Below are 17597 nucleotides of genomic sequence, written 5' to 3'. Positions count from 1 at the left end.
GTCCCCCTGACAAAGTCTTCAAGTACAACTGGACTTCAATTTATTTAATCATTCTTGAAACTTTCCTTAATGTTCTTAATTTTCAATGATGTAACCATCCTTGAAATATTCCTCGATCTTCTTCTTTTAACTATAGAAACTAGAAATAAATCTAATACCTTCCTAAAAGTTTAACCAGGACACCTTATAAAGGAAAAAAAAAACCCACCATTTTTCTATCTCCTAGCTCATCTTTTAAAAATTATCAAACTCTTTCTGATCTGGTTAAGATTTTCTGCAGATACTCATTATACTGTCATACATTAGGGTGAACTGAGTCCAAAAAATTATTATTCATTTGTTTCTTCACTCAAATAAAAAAAAAACTTTAATTTAAAAGACCAGTTACCTCAAGAGCACTCCTACCAAGTTTCATTTGGCCGTCTTTTCCCAGGATTACCAAGATTTCAGTAGGAATTTTGTTTAATGAGCAAACATGCTGAAAAGTCCAACAGATGCTATGCAGGTCAGAAGGAGCACGTTTTGTCTGAGACCCTTGGCCAACTGTTACTTTTGAAGCCTTTCTTGCCCATTGGCCAGGCTTTTCGACTGCTTCTCAGTTCCATTTCTGACCACTAAGTGGCACCAGAACTTTGAATTAGTCAAGACAAAAACTGCTTAACTAATCTTTAGGTGATTTGCTGTGAACCTTTAATTAGTACTTTGTAAACATAATTCATTTATTTTTATCAGTAATATAGAATACAGTGGATGTTTTGCCGTTTATTCTTGCTTGTAAGTATGTGCCATGTGGAAGAGCAGGATAAGACATAGTGACACATTTCTTAGCCTCCTGCCCAGTGTCTTCACTTGTAGAAGTCAGTTGTAGTTTTTGCAGCATTTCTTTGTGTCACAGCAGCCGCCAGCAGCATCAGGGGGACACCTGGACTTCATATGGTCAGACTCCTCTGCAAGCTGGAATGGATCTGTGATTATATCCTGTCAAAAGGCAAACCAGGATGAAAGGACAAATTAAAGGTGTTTTGATGGACCCAAACACTAATATTTCAGTTTGATTTAGGTTGCTTTTCCTCAAAGAGGGATAAAATTTTACAATTCTGTGGGGTCCTGGGAGTAGCATCAGTCACTCAGATATAACGGTGGCTGTCTTTTCCTGAAGCTTCTAATCAAGGTATCACTACTTTCAAAGTAAACTTCATTTAAAGCTTCTGAAAAGTGGTCCCTATTGGGCCAGGAGAGCTGACTTTGCTTTGTTTTGTTTTGTGGTATTCCCTTTTTTTTTTGCCTTTGAACTTTTTGGAACTTAGACACTGAAATGCTGAAATTCCTCTCCTTCCCTTCCTCTAATCTGAAAAAACTTTCTTCTCTTGCTCACGTGTAAGTCCCAGAGATCAAGACCATCATTAGTAAGTGCTGATGTTGAGATTGCCACCACGACCAGCAGGATTTCAGGGCAGACTAAGTGGAATTTTCAACAGATAAGACAGTTATTATTTTTCCTCCTTTCATATTCAAATGAGATGCCTCCAACAGCAGTGCCAGTAGAGACGTCAAACAACCAAGCACAAAGGTTAGAAGTCCAGAGTATGAACAAGCCACCTTACAGAATGAAACTGAATTCATTAAACATAAATTGACACTCATTTTTGATTGGTGGTCACTGCAAATAGAAGGGTGTACAAGACAGGCACAGAGCCTACACTGATGAACTGCAGTCTTAGGGACCACTCCCCTTACTGAAATAACTTACTGGTGGCCTTGGCCTCCCTGACCCTCAGTGTCTGTCTTTCTAAAGTGAAGAGGTCTGTCTGGACCTGGGCCACCGAACAGCAGACAAACATCTGACAGGAGATCTCTGAGCCTAGGAGAAGGCTGGCTATACTGGTTGCTGCTACCAGGCCTTCACATCCATTGAATTTCCTCCTCGCAGCACATTGGCATTCCTGGTTGGAAGAGTTAGCCTCTCCTCTTTTTCACCCAGGAAAATGATTTTCCATACTCTTCTTCCCACCACGTGTTCTCCCTACCAACAGGAGATAGTAATGTCAATATCACTTCCAAATGCATGCTCCCAGCCCTAAAAGCTCTCAAGCCTGGAACAAAATAAGAGGCAGCAGTCCCTTCCAGCACCAACATCCTGTGATTCTATCAAAAGTATAAATATGGAGACCCCCAGTAGAGCAGATTGGTTAAGAATGTCAGCTCCAAAGGTTATTACAAGATACTGAGAGTTCCCTGTGCTATACAGAAGAAATTTGTTTTTTATCTATTTTTATATGTAGTAGTTAATATTTGCAAATCTCGAACTCTCAAATTTATCCCTTCCTACCCCCTTCCCCCCAGTAACCATAAGATTGTTTACTATGCCTGAGAGTCTGTTACTGTTTTGAGGATGAATTCATTCATGTCTTCTTTTTTCGTTTTTTAGATTCCACATATGAGTGATATCATATGGTATTTTTCTTTCTCTTTCTGGCTTACTTCACTTAGAATGACAATCTCCAGGTCCATCCCTGTTGCTGCAAATGGCATTATTTTATTCTTTGTATGGCTGAGTAGCATTCCACTGTATAAATATACCACAACTTCTTTATCCAGTCCTCTGTCAGTGGACATTTAGGTTGTTTCCGTGTCTTGGCTATTGTATACAGTGCTGCTGTGAACATTGGGGTGCATGTATCTTTTAGAATTTGAGTTCCCTCCAAGACATATGCCTAAGAGTGGGATTATTGGAGCATACGGTAAGTCTAATTACAGTTTTTTGAGGAATCTCCATTCTGTTTTCCATAACGGTTGCACCAAACTACATTCCCTTCAAAGAATATGAAAACAAATAAATGTTTGTATATGTATGTATATGCATGACTGGGACATTATGCTGTATACCAGAGATTGACACACTGTAACTGACTATACCTCAATTAAAAAAAAAAAGAAAATTTAGTAAAGAATATTTTTAAAAAAAAAAGGAATGTGAGCTCTAGAATCAGACATGGGTTCAAATTCACTGCTTTCCAGCTGTTACCTTGGATTAGTAAATTAATCTCTCTGAGCCTCAATTTCTTCATCTGTAAAATGAAGAGTATAAGGAGTATTGTGAAGACTCAGTGATGTGGTGCCTTGAACATATTAACTGTTCAATAAAGGCTAGGTCTCCTATATTATTACTACTATTGTCATGTGATTACTACCATGACTGTTAACTGAAGCAAGACAGTACACAGCACACATCCTATATGCATCATTTCAGATGCAGTGCAATTCTTTAAATAGCAAAATACACTTTGCTTGTCAGGATTAAAAAAAGAAGGGGGGACGGTGTAGCTCAGTGGTAGAGTGCATGCTTAACATGCACGAGGTCCTGGGTTAAATCCCCAGCACCTCCTCTAAACATAAATAAATAAATAAACCTAATTACCACCCCCCCAAAAAAAGAACTAAAAAAAAAAAAGAGGAGAAAAAAAGAAAAAGAAGGGTTCTTGAAAATAGCCATTATCAAGTCAACCCTCAGTGAGAAGCTGTACTTTCATTCCTCTGTTGCAGCCACTGATAGGAAGACATAAACATGAGCAATTCCCTACATGCCACCTGCTCATTGTACTCAGGAATGTATCATTAAGGTCTTCCATTAAAAAGATAAGGAGCCTTCTCCCAAGAGCACAAGGTTTTAATCTCTAGGACACACAGCTGTTTCATTCTTTCAGTCTTCCTTGGTGTCAATTATTCCTGTTTTACAAAGCTGAAAGTGATGTAAAGATACCTGTGCATCAGTGGGCTGAAAGAAATAAGGCAGGACCAGAAAGGAGACTGTTGGGATAAATCAGTCCAAATATGCAGAGTGTTGCAACTCCTACCTGAGGTCAGGAACCCTCCTGCACGTTATGTGCTGCTCACTAGGAGACCTACGCTGGAAGGAAAGAGTCTTCTGTAGAAACAAACTCATTTAACTATAGTTTTCACAGCCAGAGTGCACCTGCAGTAAGTGTTGTCGGGGGTGGAGGGGGAGAGACTCCTTTTACTTGTAACTTATTTTCTGACAGCTTTTAGTCCCAGGATTCAGGAAACCAGGTATGGAAGAATTAGAATGATGAAACCTTTCAAGATAAACATTCATTCTGACCAGTTATCAGTGAACTACCGTGAGTTTCAAAATAGCAATAGCATTCCTGAAATGCAATGGACTAGAAAGTCAGAATTCACATATCTCTACTTTCCAAAAAAAAAAAAAAATCACCTTCTTAGAAACACAGGAAGAGTGACAATACAGAGTGCTTGAGAATTTAATAAAACAAAGAAAGTTCCAGCTCTAGAGGTGGCTTCTGCACTTAACTTGGGCTGGATTCATGCTGGTAATAGTGGCCAAATAAGAACATATTAGGGTTTTTGGCTCCAGGATTCTTGTCTCCAATTAAACTTCCTCAGCTACAAATGTATCATTTTGGAGCATGATCTCTAAATAAGCTTTGCTCTTAAAGACTGCTTGTGAGGTAACAAAAGGAGAAAAAGGCACAGGGTTACTTGTCTACCAGTGTTTGCTCCATGTAGCTAAAATTACTACAAAATACAAACAACGGAAAGCAAAAATTCATGGAGAAAAGATTCCAGAAATTCTGAGAATCCAGAAGAAAGGGTGTTCGAGAGAATGAGGAAAGAATCCTGCAAAGATGATCAGAATGCAAATACACAGAACATGGTTCCAAGAGACCAAGAATCTTAAGACAAATCCATAACCATAACCACTTCTATTTCTTGAGTAGATATTATGTGCCAGGCATTGGGTTAACATTTATGCGTATCATTCCATTTGATTCTCACAGTCTGAGGGAAAAAGAGATTATTACCTCTCCAATACACATGAGGAAACTAAGGGTTTAGGAGGCTTAGGTCACACATAAGTGTCAGGGCCAAAGATTTGACCCCAGTCTACCTGATTCTAAGGCCATGTACTTAAACCCCACGCTCTGCCACCATCCCGCCCCAGCTTATTCTCCTGGGCTTCCAACACTCAGTGCCTTGAGATACTTCACTGTAATGACTTTGGTAAATGTTAGGTCTGTAAGACAAAAGAGACTTGAAATCCAACACCAAGCCTGTTCTAAATAATAAAATATTATAAATTAATGAATAGATTAATCAAATAATTACAACAGCATGAATGGGGAAAAGGTAAAAATAAATAAGAGAAAGAGAGACATTAATATCTGTTATAACTAGTTATTCATCTCTGCGTAGGGTGGTTGTGAGAGGTGACCTGAGATAAATTATGATAAAATGCTTTTAAAAATACTACAGCATACACCAGAGATTGACACATTGTAACTGACTATACTTCAATTAAAAAAAAAACAACAGAAATAGGTTCAAGGGAAAAAAATGCTGCACCAATATTTCAGTTACTAGAATAATTCTAAATATGAACCTAAGATATTTTAGAAAATACTCATTTTAGAATACAGAGGAATACTGGCTCAAATATACATTTAAGAAATTAGATATGATAGAAAGTAGCATTTCAAAACAGGGAAATTATTTAATAAATGAGTAGAAAAATTTGAGCTAGTTAGTATTTGGAAAAATAGTCACACTCTACCTCAATATTTATGCTAAAATGAATTACAGATGGAATAAAAATTTAAATGTGAAAAACAAACCATGAAAGTACTAGAAGGATCTTCATGACAACCTTGGATTAAGGAATACATTCTTAGCTACAATACCCAAAGCACAAGCAACCAAAGAAAAAATAGATGAACTGGACTTGATCAAAATTAAAACCTTTGGTGCATTAAAGGACAGTATTAAGAGAGTGAAAAGACAATACACAGAATAGGAGAAGTTTTTGCAAATCTTGTATCTGATAAAGATCTAGTGTCCAGAATATCTAAAGAACTCTTACAACTCTATAATCAAAAGAGAAACAACCCAATTTAACAATAGGCAAAGGATGAGACATTTCTCCAAAGAAAATATACAAATGGTGAAGAAATTACACAAACAGTCAAAAGCACATGAGAAGATGCTTAACATCACTAGTCATTAGGGAAATGCAAATCAAAACCACATTGAGGTACCACTTCACACCAATTAGGATGGCTCTAATCAAAACAGAAAACAAGAAGTGTTGGAAAAGATGTAGAGAAACTGAAACCCTTGCACATTGCTGGTAGGAATATAAAATGGTGCAGACAATTTGGAAAACAGTTTGGTGATTTTCAAAAAGTTAAACAAAGAATTACCATATGACCCAACAATTCCACTCCAAGGTATAGACCCAAAAGAACTGAAAACAATTACTCAAACAAGTGCATGAGGCACATATACATATAGCAACACTACTCATAATAACCAAAAAATGGAAACAACCTAAACATCTATCAACTGATGACTGGATTTTTAAATGTGGTATATCCATACAAGGGAATATTATTCAGCCACAAAAAGGAATGAAGTACTGCTGTATGGATAAACCTTGAATATATTACATTAAGTAAAAGAAGCAAGACAAAAAAGGCCATGTAGTATATGATTCCACTTATATGAAATGTCCAGGATAGGCAAATCTCGAGACAGAAAGCAGATTAGTTATTGCCAGGGGTGGGGGAGAGGGGAGATTGAGGAATGACTCCTTAATGGGTATAGGATTTCTTTTTGGGGTGATGAAATTTTTCTGGCACTAGATAGTAGTAATGATTGCACAACCCTGTAAATGTACTAAAAGCTGCTAAACTGCACACATTAAAATGGCTGAAATAGTGAATTTTATGTCATGTAAATTTTACCTCAATATTTTAAAAGTACTAGAAAATATATGTAAATTTCTAATGTTCACATGGAGCAGGTCTTTCTAATTTTAACATCAGAGCCAGAAACCATAAAGGAAGTAACCACATAAAAATTGAAAACATCTATTCAGGGAAAAAAGCAAATAAGATAAATGACATGCTGAGAAAAACCATTTGTAACATATAATAGATAATATAGAGCAATTTAAAAAACACAAGTATCACTCTAATAAAGAATGGTTAAAGGAATTACACAGGAAGATCACAGTGGACAAAATATAAATGGTCGATAAACATGCCAAAAAGTTCAAGATACATAAAATAAAACAACAAATTATTTTCTGCTTATCAGATAAGGAAATCTTTTTAAAATACCTGCTATTAGTGACAGTGTAAGGGAAAGGTATCCTCATACACTGCTGGTAGGCATGTAGACTGGTACAAACTTTCTGGAGGACAATTTGACTATCTCTCTCTCTCTCTCTTATATATGTATAATCTGAACAATTTTTTCCAAGGTAACGCAACCTTTTTTTGTATCTGTACCCCTTTGGGAACCTGATGAAAGTAACAGATCCTTTCCTGAGAAAATATTCCCATGCATATAATTTTAAGGGGTTCATGGATACCCTAAAGTCCATTCCTGGCTGCACCAAGTTATAAATCTCTGACTTACTCTCAGCTTTGGAAAAATGAAGCTATGAAATTAATTCAAATCATTTTATAGATACAAAAATGCTAGAAATAAATTATGGTGGCCAACTAAAAGAATAATGATTTGTTTCTTGCTTTAGTGGTCTGTGGCAAGCGTAATGATTTTTTAAATGGTTCTCTGATGGTAGGAAATTGAAAGCCAAACAAACCTTTGCTTGTAAAGCAGTGCAGCCTCCACGTGTTGGCAACTTCTCTCCAATTGGTCTGATCAGAAAATCTTGGGCAAATCGTGAATTCTTCAAGATAGCTGCTGTTTCTTCATCTACTTCAACAGTTTCACCTTTCTGAAGGGTAACATGAAAAACACATACTAAGAAATGCCACTTTAGTCTCAAGAGAAAGAAAATGCCCAGAAGTTTTACTACTGAGCAGCATCTCAAGATAAAAGATGTCACCTTTTGATAGGGTATTTCATGTTCAGACCCTGCTACTAGCTTCATGCTTACTTCCAAACAGAACTGACCCAGGTCATAATCACTTTTCTTTGGTGACAATGCAAAAGGATACCTATTGCTCTGGTGTCTAGTCTGCCCAGAGGTAGATGTGGAAAACCACTGCTGAGTTTCAACTTCTTTATCGCTAAAAAAGGGGCCTTTGGACTAGTGGTTTTTAAGGTGTATTTCCTTGAGTCCAGGTGCCTGGGAGGTGTATAAAGGGCCCACACCTTGGGAACCAGGAGTGAGCATAGGAGATTCTGAGCTGTCCAATCCCTGCTCCTATCAGATAACTCTGCTTGTACCCCTTCAGATACTGGGGTTATATAAAGCAATGCCTGACACCCAGTAAGTATCGGTCTTTAAAATATAATTTTGCTAAAGAAATAATTCTTGATAATAAACAACAAGGTCCTACAGTACAGCACAGGGAACTATATTCAATAGCTTGTAATCACCTATAATGAAAAAGAATATGTAAATGTGTGTATATATATATATATGTATGGACTGAATCACTATGCTGTACACAAGAAACTAACATAACATTATAAATCAACTATACCTCAATAATTAATAAATAAATAAATAAATAAATAAATAAATAAAATTTTCCTCAAAAGAAAGGTTCCCGGAACAAGGGTAAGATTAGAAAGAATACTGAAAGTCGTGGAAATTTTTATTTACCTTAAATGTGAAATTCGCATCAAATATCAGTTCTTTTTCATGTCCTGTGATTCCTCCATTGTAAGTAACTTGGCATTTTTCAGTTGGTCCTGTCATAGGGAGCTTGAAGAGGCGAAATGTTGCAGAAACAAAACGACAGTCACCTAAAAACAGAATATACTCGTGGTTCATCTCCAGGACTCTTAACGGCTATTGCTTTGCTCAGGAGATAAAGACTGCACAGGTTATAAAGATGATTTTCTTCTTTGCAGGCCATCAATTCTCTTTCTGGGCACTTCACTCTATTTACTGAATAACTTCAAAGTGCTTTATTAAATATCAAACTTTGGGAAGTTGCCATTAAACAGGGGACAGGGTGGAGACTTCCAGATAATACAAAGTTAACTTGATGAGACTCACTCCGTAGACACTTGCTAATCACCGAGTTTGAACTATTCAGGGTGCAGTTGTAATAGTCCCTGCTGCTGTTTCTTACCGATCACACTTTCTAGTTCCTTATTTTGAATTGTAATGAGACTGGCAGTGACCAAACGTGGAGGGCAGAAGCCAACGTTTTGGGCAAGGATAGCAAGGTCCTTCCAGTACAAAGCGCCACCCAGGCACTCACCTGAAAAAAGAAAAATCACAGACCAACCAATACAACCAGATATTAAGGGAACTACTCTTCTGTATAATTGATTAGGCAATGGTATTAATGAAAACATTACTGCTGGATTATATAATTAGTAGCAATTTTTTTCTTTTTCTTTTTGTATTTTCCAACTTTTAAACAATATCCTTTTCTTATTGTATAATAAGAAAAAAATAACATAATTTATTTTAAAAGCAGGAACTTTTGATTTCATAGCCAGACTGACCACACACATGGAATTTATCTCCTCAACATTCAGAGACTCCATGAAAATGACAGTAAAGGAATCAACAACATGCCAATGATGAGAACAGAAGGGAATTAAGGAGGGATCGGCTCTGGAACAGTTACCCCCATTTTCACACTAGAGCTTTTAAAGAACTTTTCACATTTATTATCCCATCTAATCTTCATAACAGCCCTATAAGAAAGACTGAATTGTTACCCACATTTTACAGTCTGGAAAACAATGACTCAAAGAGATTAATTAACTTCTCCAAGATCATACCAGATTTGAGTGTCAGAGGAGGAACAGAACCTCAGGCTCCTGACCTAATCCCACATGTTCCCACATCACAAAGCTCAGCCTGGATATTAGCAGGATGGAGTGCTATACTTGAACATGCATCTGCCTTAAAACAAAATAAAACAAAAGAACATCCCTACCCCATAATATTTTGTGTGTCCTGATTTCCTCTGGCAATTCAAGGCTAGCATAGACGTCACTGAAATACAGCTCTCCTCCGTGCTGAAACAGCAGAATTAGTCCAAACAAGGTTAAAGATGACATTGGTTCCAGATAGCCAAGAAAGGAATGAGGGATAAAATCAATTTTTAAAAAAACAACAGACATTCTTGAGCTGACACTTTTTGAACAAATAACAGCTGCCTCCCTAGTTACAATCAATAGCCAACAGCCAAGGTTTTTTTCAGTGCCCTTCCCAATAGTAACAAAATAGCTCTACAAGAGTGTCTCTCTCCTAAATAAAAAATATTCAGGTTACCTAAATTTTTAGCCAATCTGAGCCAAATGCAGCCCCAGGTTGTTACAGAACTAACAGAAGAAGTAAACAGGATTCATAAACTCTTCTTCCTTAAAAAGTACACAGCCTTTGTAATGTTGTTATTTATTTTTATAGTAACACATTATATTTTCAAAATAATCACCCTGAAAATCTCAGGCGTAAGAGTGATTTTCAGATTTTATTTAGCTAATTTCAGGAGCATGGACATCTAGAATCTACAATAGTGTCTACCTTCTACAAGCACGTGAGCTGGTCTATAAAATGGCTCACAGAAATCTCAGAATCTTCTATCTTCCATCAGAAAGAGACACATCTCATGATACATATGGAGGGTGTAGAGTCCTGCAAGTTTTTAGAGAGTAGTTAAGGTAAAAGTTCCATCTTCTTTAACTTCCCAAAGATCAAGCCTCCTGACAGATACAAAATAAGGAGCCCTGAGAAACACTGTCCATGCTAGAAAAGAATATTCAAAACAACCTAGTAGTCAGTCCAAAGGTTCCTGCAGCTCTGCTGATGCTACATACGCAGCAGGCAGGAGGAGAAACAGCCAACAAAGCAAATATTTACCATGTTCAATCACAATCGTGACTCTCAGATTTACTGCCTTTTACAACCTGAAAGGAACACGAGTCCAGAGAGGGTATTCCTGTCACGTCCCCTTTTTGCCACTCTTTTCAATTTAGTGGATAAATTAAGAGTTTGAGCTCTCAGCTCAAGGGGACAAGAACAGGACAGATCCCATGTTTACAGACCACGTGTCTCCCGCTTCTCACCTTTAGTACTCGATACACCTCCTGCAGCACTCGTTGTTTGTCAGGTACTAGGTTAATGACACAGTTTGATCTGAAAAAGAACAGACAGAATGTCAAGCAAATCTGCACACCACTTAGAGACCTTCAATTCCTTTTGGTCCCTAAAGATGGCTCCCACCATTTTGTCTAAGCTACCTCATCCTTCCCACCTCCGTCCTCGCTTCCCCACGCTCAACGTTTCCCCAAGATAAGGGAGAGGCACTGAGTGTTTAAAATCTCAATAAACTGTTAGCAAGTTTAACTGTACAGAACCACAACAAAAAAAAATCAGGCGTGCTTCTTGTTTCTGCCCTGATGTTCACTATGCAACAAAATGACCTGGGACCAGATGCCTACTGCCCAAGGCATTTCTGATATCACATGTAAATAGACTAAGTTCCTCAAAGGCAGCTTTATTAAGGCTGTCACTGGGCATGATTTGATGACAACTCAAAGGAAAAACAAAAACACAGAATCCTATAATTTGCTATGAAAATAATACTAAAGGTAACAGGTCAGAGTATATTATATGAGCAGACTCAGTGGTCTTGCTGGTCTTTGGGGCTCATTGGTAAACCACGGTTAAGTTCAAAATAAGTTCTCCCTTGGGCTAGTGTGTTCTGCGGGCTGGTGGGCTACAAGCGCCTCAGACCAGCTCCTTCTCTTTATTAAGTCATGCTAAGCTTCGTGTAACACCCTAAATGAGAGTCAGTTCAGGAAAAAGTGGTGACATTTGTGTGTTTAATAGGAAAGGGGCTATATTCGTAACAGTGAGGATATAGACCTACATAACAATATCATAACTCTCATTCTTGATTCCAGCCTCTCCCAATTTCTCTATGTAGCCATAAATGAAAGTCACATTGGGTGCCCGGAAGCCGTATTTTTCCATGTGATAGTCCATGTACTTCTTAGCCACTTCTACCTAAAGGCAGAAAAGTATCAATTTGATCATTAAAAATTTTTAATACATTACTTTTTCCCTAAAGTTCCCTATTACTAATGGAATATACTTCCCCCAGACTATTTTGGGTAAGTAAACAAGGTTCATCTTGGCGTGGAGGATATACTACAGTGTGGGACAGCTCAGTGGCCATAAGCTCCCCACTGGGTTCATGGGTTTTGCCTGAATAAGCTCTTCACTTAATAAGAAAATCTTTCATGACAGATGGCAGAAAGAAGGAAAAGACCAAACTCTATTTAGTTATCATGATATTCATATATCAGATCAAACCTCTGACTCTGTGTTTTTTACCAGAAAAGCCCCTAATTATCAGAGTTCTCAGTTTTCAGGTCAGGAAGCAGTAGTGGCACAAATGAGCATTGCCTTCAGCAGCCTTCTGAAATTATCCTTGAAGAGTCACATGCAAAGAACTTTATCTCTAAAAGAATGCTTTTCAGAATTTTTCCTCCTGGGTTTTGAAATAATTGCCTCACCTGACCTTCTGTCATGTCTATTCCAGTGACATGTCCCTTTTCACCAACCAGCTGACTAAGTGCATAGCAATCTCGGCCACTCCCACTACCCAGGTCCAAAATCCAGCAGTTTTCCAGACACTCAGGGATGACCAGACCACAGCCATAATACCTGGGAAATAGAAAATATACACATATTTTTTCCCCTCTAGAGACTAGAAGATATGGAACCACTGAATCTTACAACCCCTTCCTCCCTCCCTCCCTCTCTCCTTTCCTTCCTTCCTTCTATTATTCATTCAGTCTCTTTTTAGGTGCTTAGTCTCCCCCACAGCACTAGAAGCTCCATGAATATCTGCTTTGTTTACCATTGTATTGATGGGCACCTGTACCAGGTTCTAAGACAAATAAACCAACTATAATATTTGTTAGGCATTAACTGAGCATCTAATGCAGGTCCAGGACTTGCTAGTTATTGAGGGAGAAATGTAAAACAAGAATTCTACCCTCTAAGTGTATTTAACTGGGGAGGTAAAACACAAGCAGAGAAAACATTTCCCATGATTTACTGACAAACTGAGCGGCACAGGCAGTAAGCGCTGTAGTGGTTTGGGAAAGGGGTGCTCAAGGATTGGAGAAGGCTTCACCAAGAAAGTAGGACATTAGTGAGGTACTGGATGGGCAGGATGTGGAAGGTAGAAAGGAGACGGAAGGCATTCTAGATTGACACCTGCATCTGGGCAGGCAGAAATCACCTTGGCAGTGCTGACGGCAGGAGAAGGGAAAGGTCTGGCTAGAGCAGTATTGTGCATCAGAGGGAGCCAAGGTTGGTTAGGAAGGGAGGGCCAGTTTGGACAGCCTTGAATGTCAGGTCCAAGGAGTGTGAATGTATCCTTCTAGTAAAGGAGTGTGGGGGAGTCACTGGACATTCTTAAACAGAGCAATAAGATGATCAGTGTTGTGCTTTAGCAGTTTTATAATAGACAAGGCAAGCCTCATGGGTTGGGGGAGACAGGAATTACCCTAGTGACCTGCATCACTATCTTTTGAGAAAGCTGCTGTGTGGGTCTTCCTGGAGGCAGCACAGGGAACTTCACCTCAAGGATACTTCCTCGTGTACATTTTGCAGAGCTTCCCGGATGTGCCTGGGGATCGGCCCAGCTGCAGTGACACAGGCATTGGTCTGGAGGTCCGCTGATTTCCTCAGCACCTGCCCGTAGTAGGTCTGACCCAGGGGCCAAGGGTAGGGTGAGGGGTGGGGAAAGAAGAGCCAGAGCTGGTGTCTGCAGGGCCAAGTCTCCTATGCGCGCCACCAACCCCACTCCAATCCACCCAAGCCCGCTGGCCTTTCCTCCCTCAAAACTCTCAGCCCAGGCCCCGCCCTGCCCCCACCCCAGGGATCCTGGGGGACAGACACCCGGGCCAGGCTGGGCTTCCAAAGGCCTAATGCCCCCACTCAACCCAGGCTGCACCTCGGCCACTCTAGGCCCTGCTGCTGTCACCTGTACATCCTTCCGGATCTCAGCCTCGCGCTGGGTGGCCACTGCCGGGAGGGGAAAATGGTAGCTGAAAGGCGAGGGCGCTGAGCACGGGCGTGGGGGAAGGGAGCCCCGGGGCGGAGGGTAGTTGAGGGTTGAGGGGCAGGCGGGGAGCGCTAGTGGTGGTGATAGTAGGCGGGGTAAGGGGAACAGGGTTAGGGGCAGAGGGCCTGCCCTGAGGGCGGGTGGGGAGGCGAGGGGCCGCACTCACTGTCTCCTCCTCGGTCTCCGGACTCTAGGACTCGGGTCCCCCGCCGCAGCCAGCCCGGTGCTCCCGAGGCCCCGCCCCGGGGCAGGCAGGCCTGATCCCCGCCGCCGAGCTGGCCCGCCCCGCCCCGCCGGGACCCCACCGCCGCCTCGGCGCAGTCCTGTCACCTGTCTGTACGTAGTGCTCTGGCCCTGCTGGGCTCAGTGTCATCTTGGCTGTGTTTGGTCCTTCCAGCCAAGAAGCGGCTGTTACTATGAATTAGTATCTTCCTTTATTACTCCACTATGATTTTCATTTTATTAATCTCGCATTCGACCTAAACGAACACATATATATATATTGATTTTTGTCCCTTTGTGGAGTGAGATCACCTTTTCTTAATCTACCTTTTACAGTCAGGTTTATGGAGCTATAATTTACATTCAGGAAAATTCACCTTTCTTTATAAAGTGTACAGTTCTGTGGATTCTAACAAGCGCATGCATGACCACAATCAAGATTCTCTCAACCAAAAGTTTTTTCGTGCCCCCTTTTAGTAAATTCCCCCACCCCTAGCTCCTAAACAACCACAGACCTGTTCTCTCCTTTTTCAGAACGTCATAGCGATGGAATCACACAGTATGTAGCTGTTCTCAGTCTATTTTGAATTGTATTTAAGAAAGCAACTTTGCTAAGTTCATTTTTAACCTCTAGTATTTTTTCGTCAACTTACTTGTTTTCTAGATGTCGTCATTTCATCTTGTAGAAAAAAATTTTAATCTATTTTTTCTTCCACTCCTACACTCACATATTTTATTTCCTTTTGTGGTTGTAACAAGCATTTCTATTCATCAGGATAGTAAGGAGATAATGGGGTTCCAAGTGAAAAGATATCCAAATGGAAGATTTACTAAATTATTCTAATTTTTCAATCACATCTTCCAAGAACAATTTTTCTAGATGTCAATTAGTTGTTAAATATTAATAGGAAGGTATTGTATTTTGATATGTTTAACAAATTAAACATATGGAAATGATCCTTGTTGGAATATTTTTATAGGGTAGAATATTTCTAACTATTAAATGTATAAAAATAAGTTTTTATAGATATCTGGTTTTTGGCAACCATTTAATGGTGAAAACATTCCCAAGTATTAGTTTTCAAAATACGCTCTCCATAAAATTAATTCCTTTGGAATAGCAGTCGCTTTCTCATTCATTGTTAAAATGATATCTTTATCTTGAAAGGACAGATTAGTGGGAGGTTAAGGAAAGCACTCTATCATTTTCTACTTGCTCACTTGTGGTTGCTTTATTATAATATATTCAATCTGTGATTATTCACAAGAATTATTTGATAAGCCTTAAATTCACTTAACCACACACAGATAAAACTGCAATGCAGCAAACCACCATCAACTTAAATTGAGTTATTTCCAGTTTCCCCTCAGCTACCTAGTGTGCAGAGCTGGTTTTGGACAAAACTGCTTTTGACCATCATTCACTCTGATTGGTTAATGCCTCAGCCACAGCTTTTTTCATTTTTAATATCACCCCTGCTTAATGATAGGTATGTCACATAGTCTCATATCAAGCCATATTTTAAATATGAGCAAAAGCTGATTTTCTCTTTTTAAGATAAAAAATAAGCATACATAGATATTTTCCTATTTTCTCTCCTTACCTCCAAGGATGGCCTTGTGCACATCCTACCGTGGAAGCTACTGGTCTGACAATTCCAGGATGGTCCAGAAAGGCAGATTTTGATTCAGTACACAGAACCATCTTTCAAGAAGTAGAGCCTTCCAAAATGGCCAACATCACTAAGTAAAGGATTCTCCAAACATTAGAAGCATTCAAGCAGAAGCTAGACAACCAGCTTGTTGGACTTACCAGAGATGGCCTAGCAGGGGTAAATGGATTGGATTCATTACTTCCAAGATCCTTTCCTTTATATAATATTAAATACTCGAAATGATAGCACCCTTGTTTCCATTTTTAAGGAAAGTAACGGATAACAACGAGCTCGACCAGTAGTCAAAAGACCTACCGTCAAGCTCAGTGACCTCAGGTAAGTCATTTAATCTCCCTAGCTGTGCTTTTTCATCTGTAAAACATGGGGCCAGAATTTAATCACTTGTATGGCCCCATATAGCTCTAATATTCTGAGGTCTTATGATTCTTTCTTCTAAAGCATACTTCTAAAAAGATTTTTTTATAAGTTTTAATTAGAAATAGAAATTGAATTTTTTCAAATGCCTTTTTGGTGCATATTACAGTGATACATGATTTTATTGTTTGTTATTAATGTAATGTGTTTTGCAGCAGTTAAATCAACTTTGTAATTCTGGAATTATTTTAGAAATTCTTCCAAGTATTTCTCTAATCAATTTTTCTGAGATTTTATTAGGATTTTTGCATCTATGTTCATAAACAAAAATCTCCTAAATTTCTTTATGTTACCTTGCTTTTTAATTTTTTTAATGAAAAATTCCATTTGCTTCAGCAAATGAATTGGGTATCCTGCTATTGTCATCTGTACTTTGGAATGTATTTGGATGTATATACTTTGGATTTGTCCTTTGGTAGTATGGAAAAGTCTCAGGAAAGCCATCACAAGCAAATGACATTTTAATTGGTTATTTTTGACAATCTGTGGATTAAATAAATTTCTCATAACCAGACTGGACATATTCTCTTTTAAATGTCAGTTATATAATATATCTCTATAAGAAGACAGACATTTTGATACTGGTAATTAAGTTTTTAGCATCAAGCTGACAGATAACTCCTTTCAAATCTAATTGACCTATTTCATATATCTCCAATTATAAATTTACTAATTGTACTTTTACAACTGAGCTGACACTTTACCAACTTAATCTATAAGAAACAATTAATGGTTTCATATATTTTTCAAATTTTTGTCATTCATGCTTGGTTTTTTTTATTTCATTTTGATTTCTTTTGTTCTCTTTCTAAATTCTAACCACAAATCCCTTAAAAAAAGAAAACATGTATTTCCAATCTTATCCCCAATACAGAGGTTTTTTTCTTTATAGTACTGTTTATCATCACATAAATTTGCTTGCACAGAATTTGAATTTTCATTATTTTGAAATTATCCTCCAACATGTCCTCTATAACCCAGACATTACTTAAAGAAGTATTTTTTTGTTTCCATGTGTTTGATCACCATTTAATTCTATACCTATTTCTATAAGAAATAAACTTTCAAATTATGTATACATTTCTGCCTGTTCTCACATTTCTGCCTACTTTTCTTTCAAGTATTTTGGCATTACGTGCTTTAAAATGACTAGTAAGTACTACTAGGTTTTCATTTTTTAATATAAATTTCATCTTTATTTACCATTAAAATTTTGACTGTG

The 17597-nt window shown here is 38.4% G+C and overlaps 1 protein-coding gene across 2 annotated transcripts; it reads right to left on the bottom strand.

Moving 5' to 3' along the window:
• Positions 1-667: 667 nt before the first annotated feature.
• Positions 668-14745, bottom strand: AS3MT (arsenite methyltransferase). Of its 2 annotated transcripts, none has more exons than XM_072971801.1 (11): positions 14394-14745; positions 13983-14023; positions 13578-13705; positions 12502-12652; positions 11853-11989; positions 11047-11116; positions 9915-9996; positions 9093-9224; positions 8618-8760; positions 7646-7780; positions 668-978 (listed from the first exon to the last, which is right to left on the bottom strand). In XM_072971801.1, exons 1-11 carry the CDS (start codon positions 14434-14436, stop codon positions 859-861), a joined length of 1182 nt encoding a protein of 393 aa, XP_072827902.1. In that variant the 5' UTR covers positions 14437-14745; the 3' UTR covers positions 668-858. The 2 variants fall into 2 exon arrangements, with proteins under 2 accessions (XP_072827902.1, XP_006210652.1); XM_006210590.4 differs by lacking the exon at positions 14394-14745 and adding an exon at positions 14230-14300.
• Positions 14746-17597: the final 2852 nt, after the last annotated feature.

Source organism: Vicugna pacos, chromosome 11 (genome assembly GCF_048564905.1).
Source record: "Vicugna pacos chromosome 11, VicPac4, whole genome shotgun sequence".
Lineage (NCBI taxonomy): Eukaryota > Metazoa > Chordata > Mammalia > Artiodactyla > Camelidae > Vicugna > Vicugna pacos.
Note: the sequence above shows the minus strand (reverse complement) of the source record. Positions and strands in the feature narration are given on the sequence as shown.

Excerpts from the sequence above, each read along its gene's own strand:
- AS3MT (XM_072971801.1), bottom strand. The coding sequence starts at position 14,436 with ATGACACTGAGCCCAGCAGGGCCAGAGCACTACGTACAGACAG. Across the intron at positions 11,990-12,501 it reads TAGACATGACAGAAGGTCAG|GTAGAAGTGGCTAAGAAGTA; the intron begins GTGAGGCAATTA and ends TTCTGCCTTTAG. Across the intron at positions 7,781-8,617 it reads ATGCGAATTTCACATTTAAG|AAAGGTGAAACTGTTGAAGT; the intron begins GTAAATAAAAAT and ends GTTACCCTTCAG.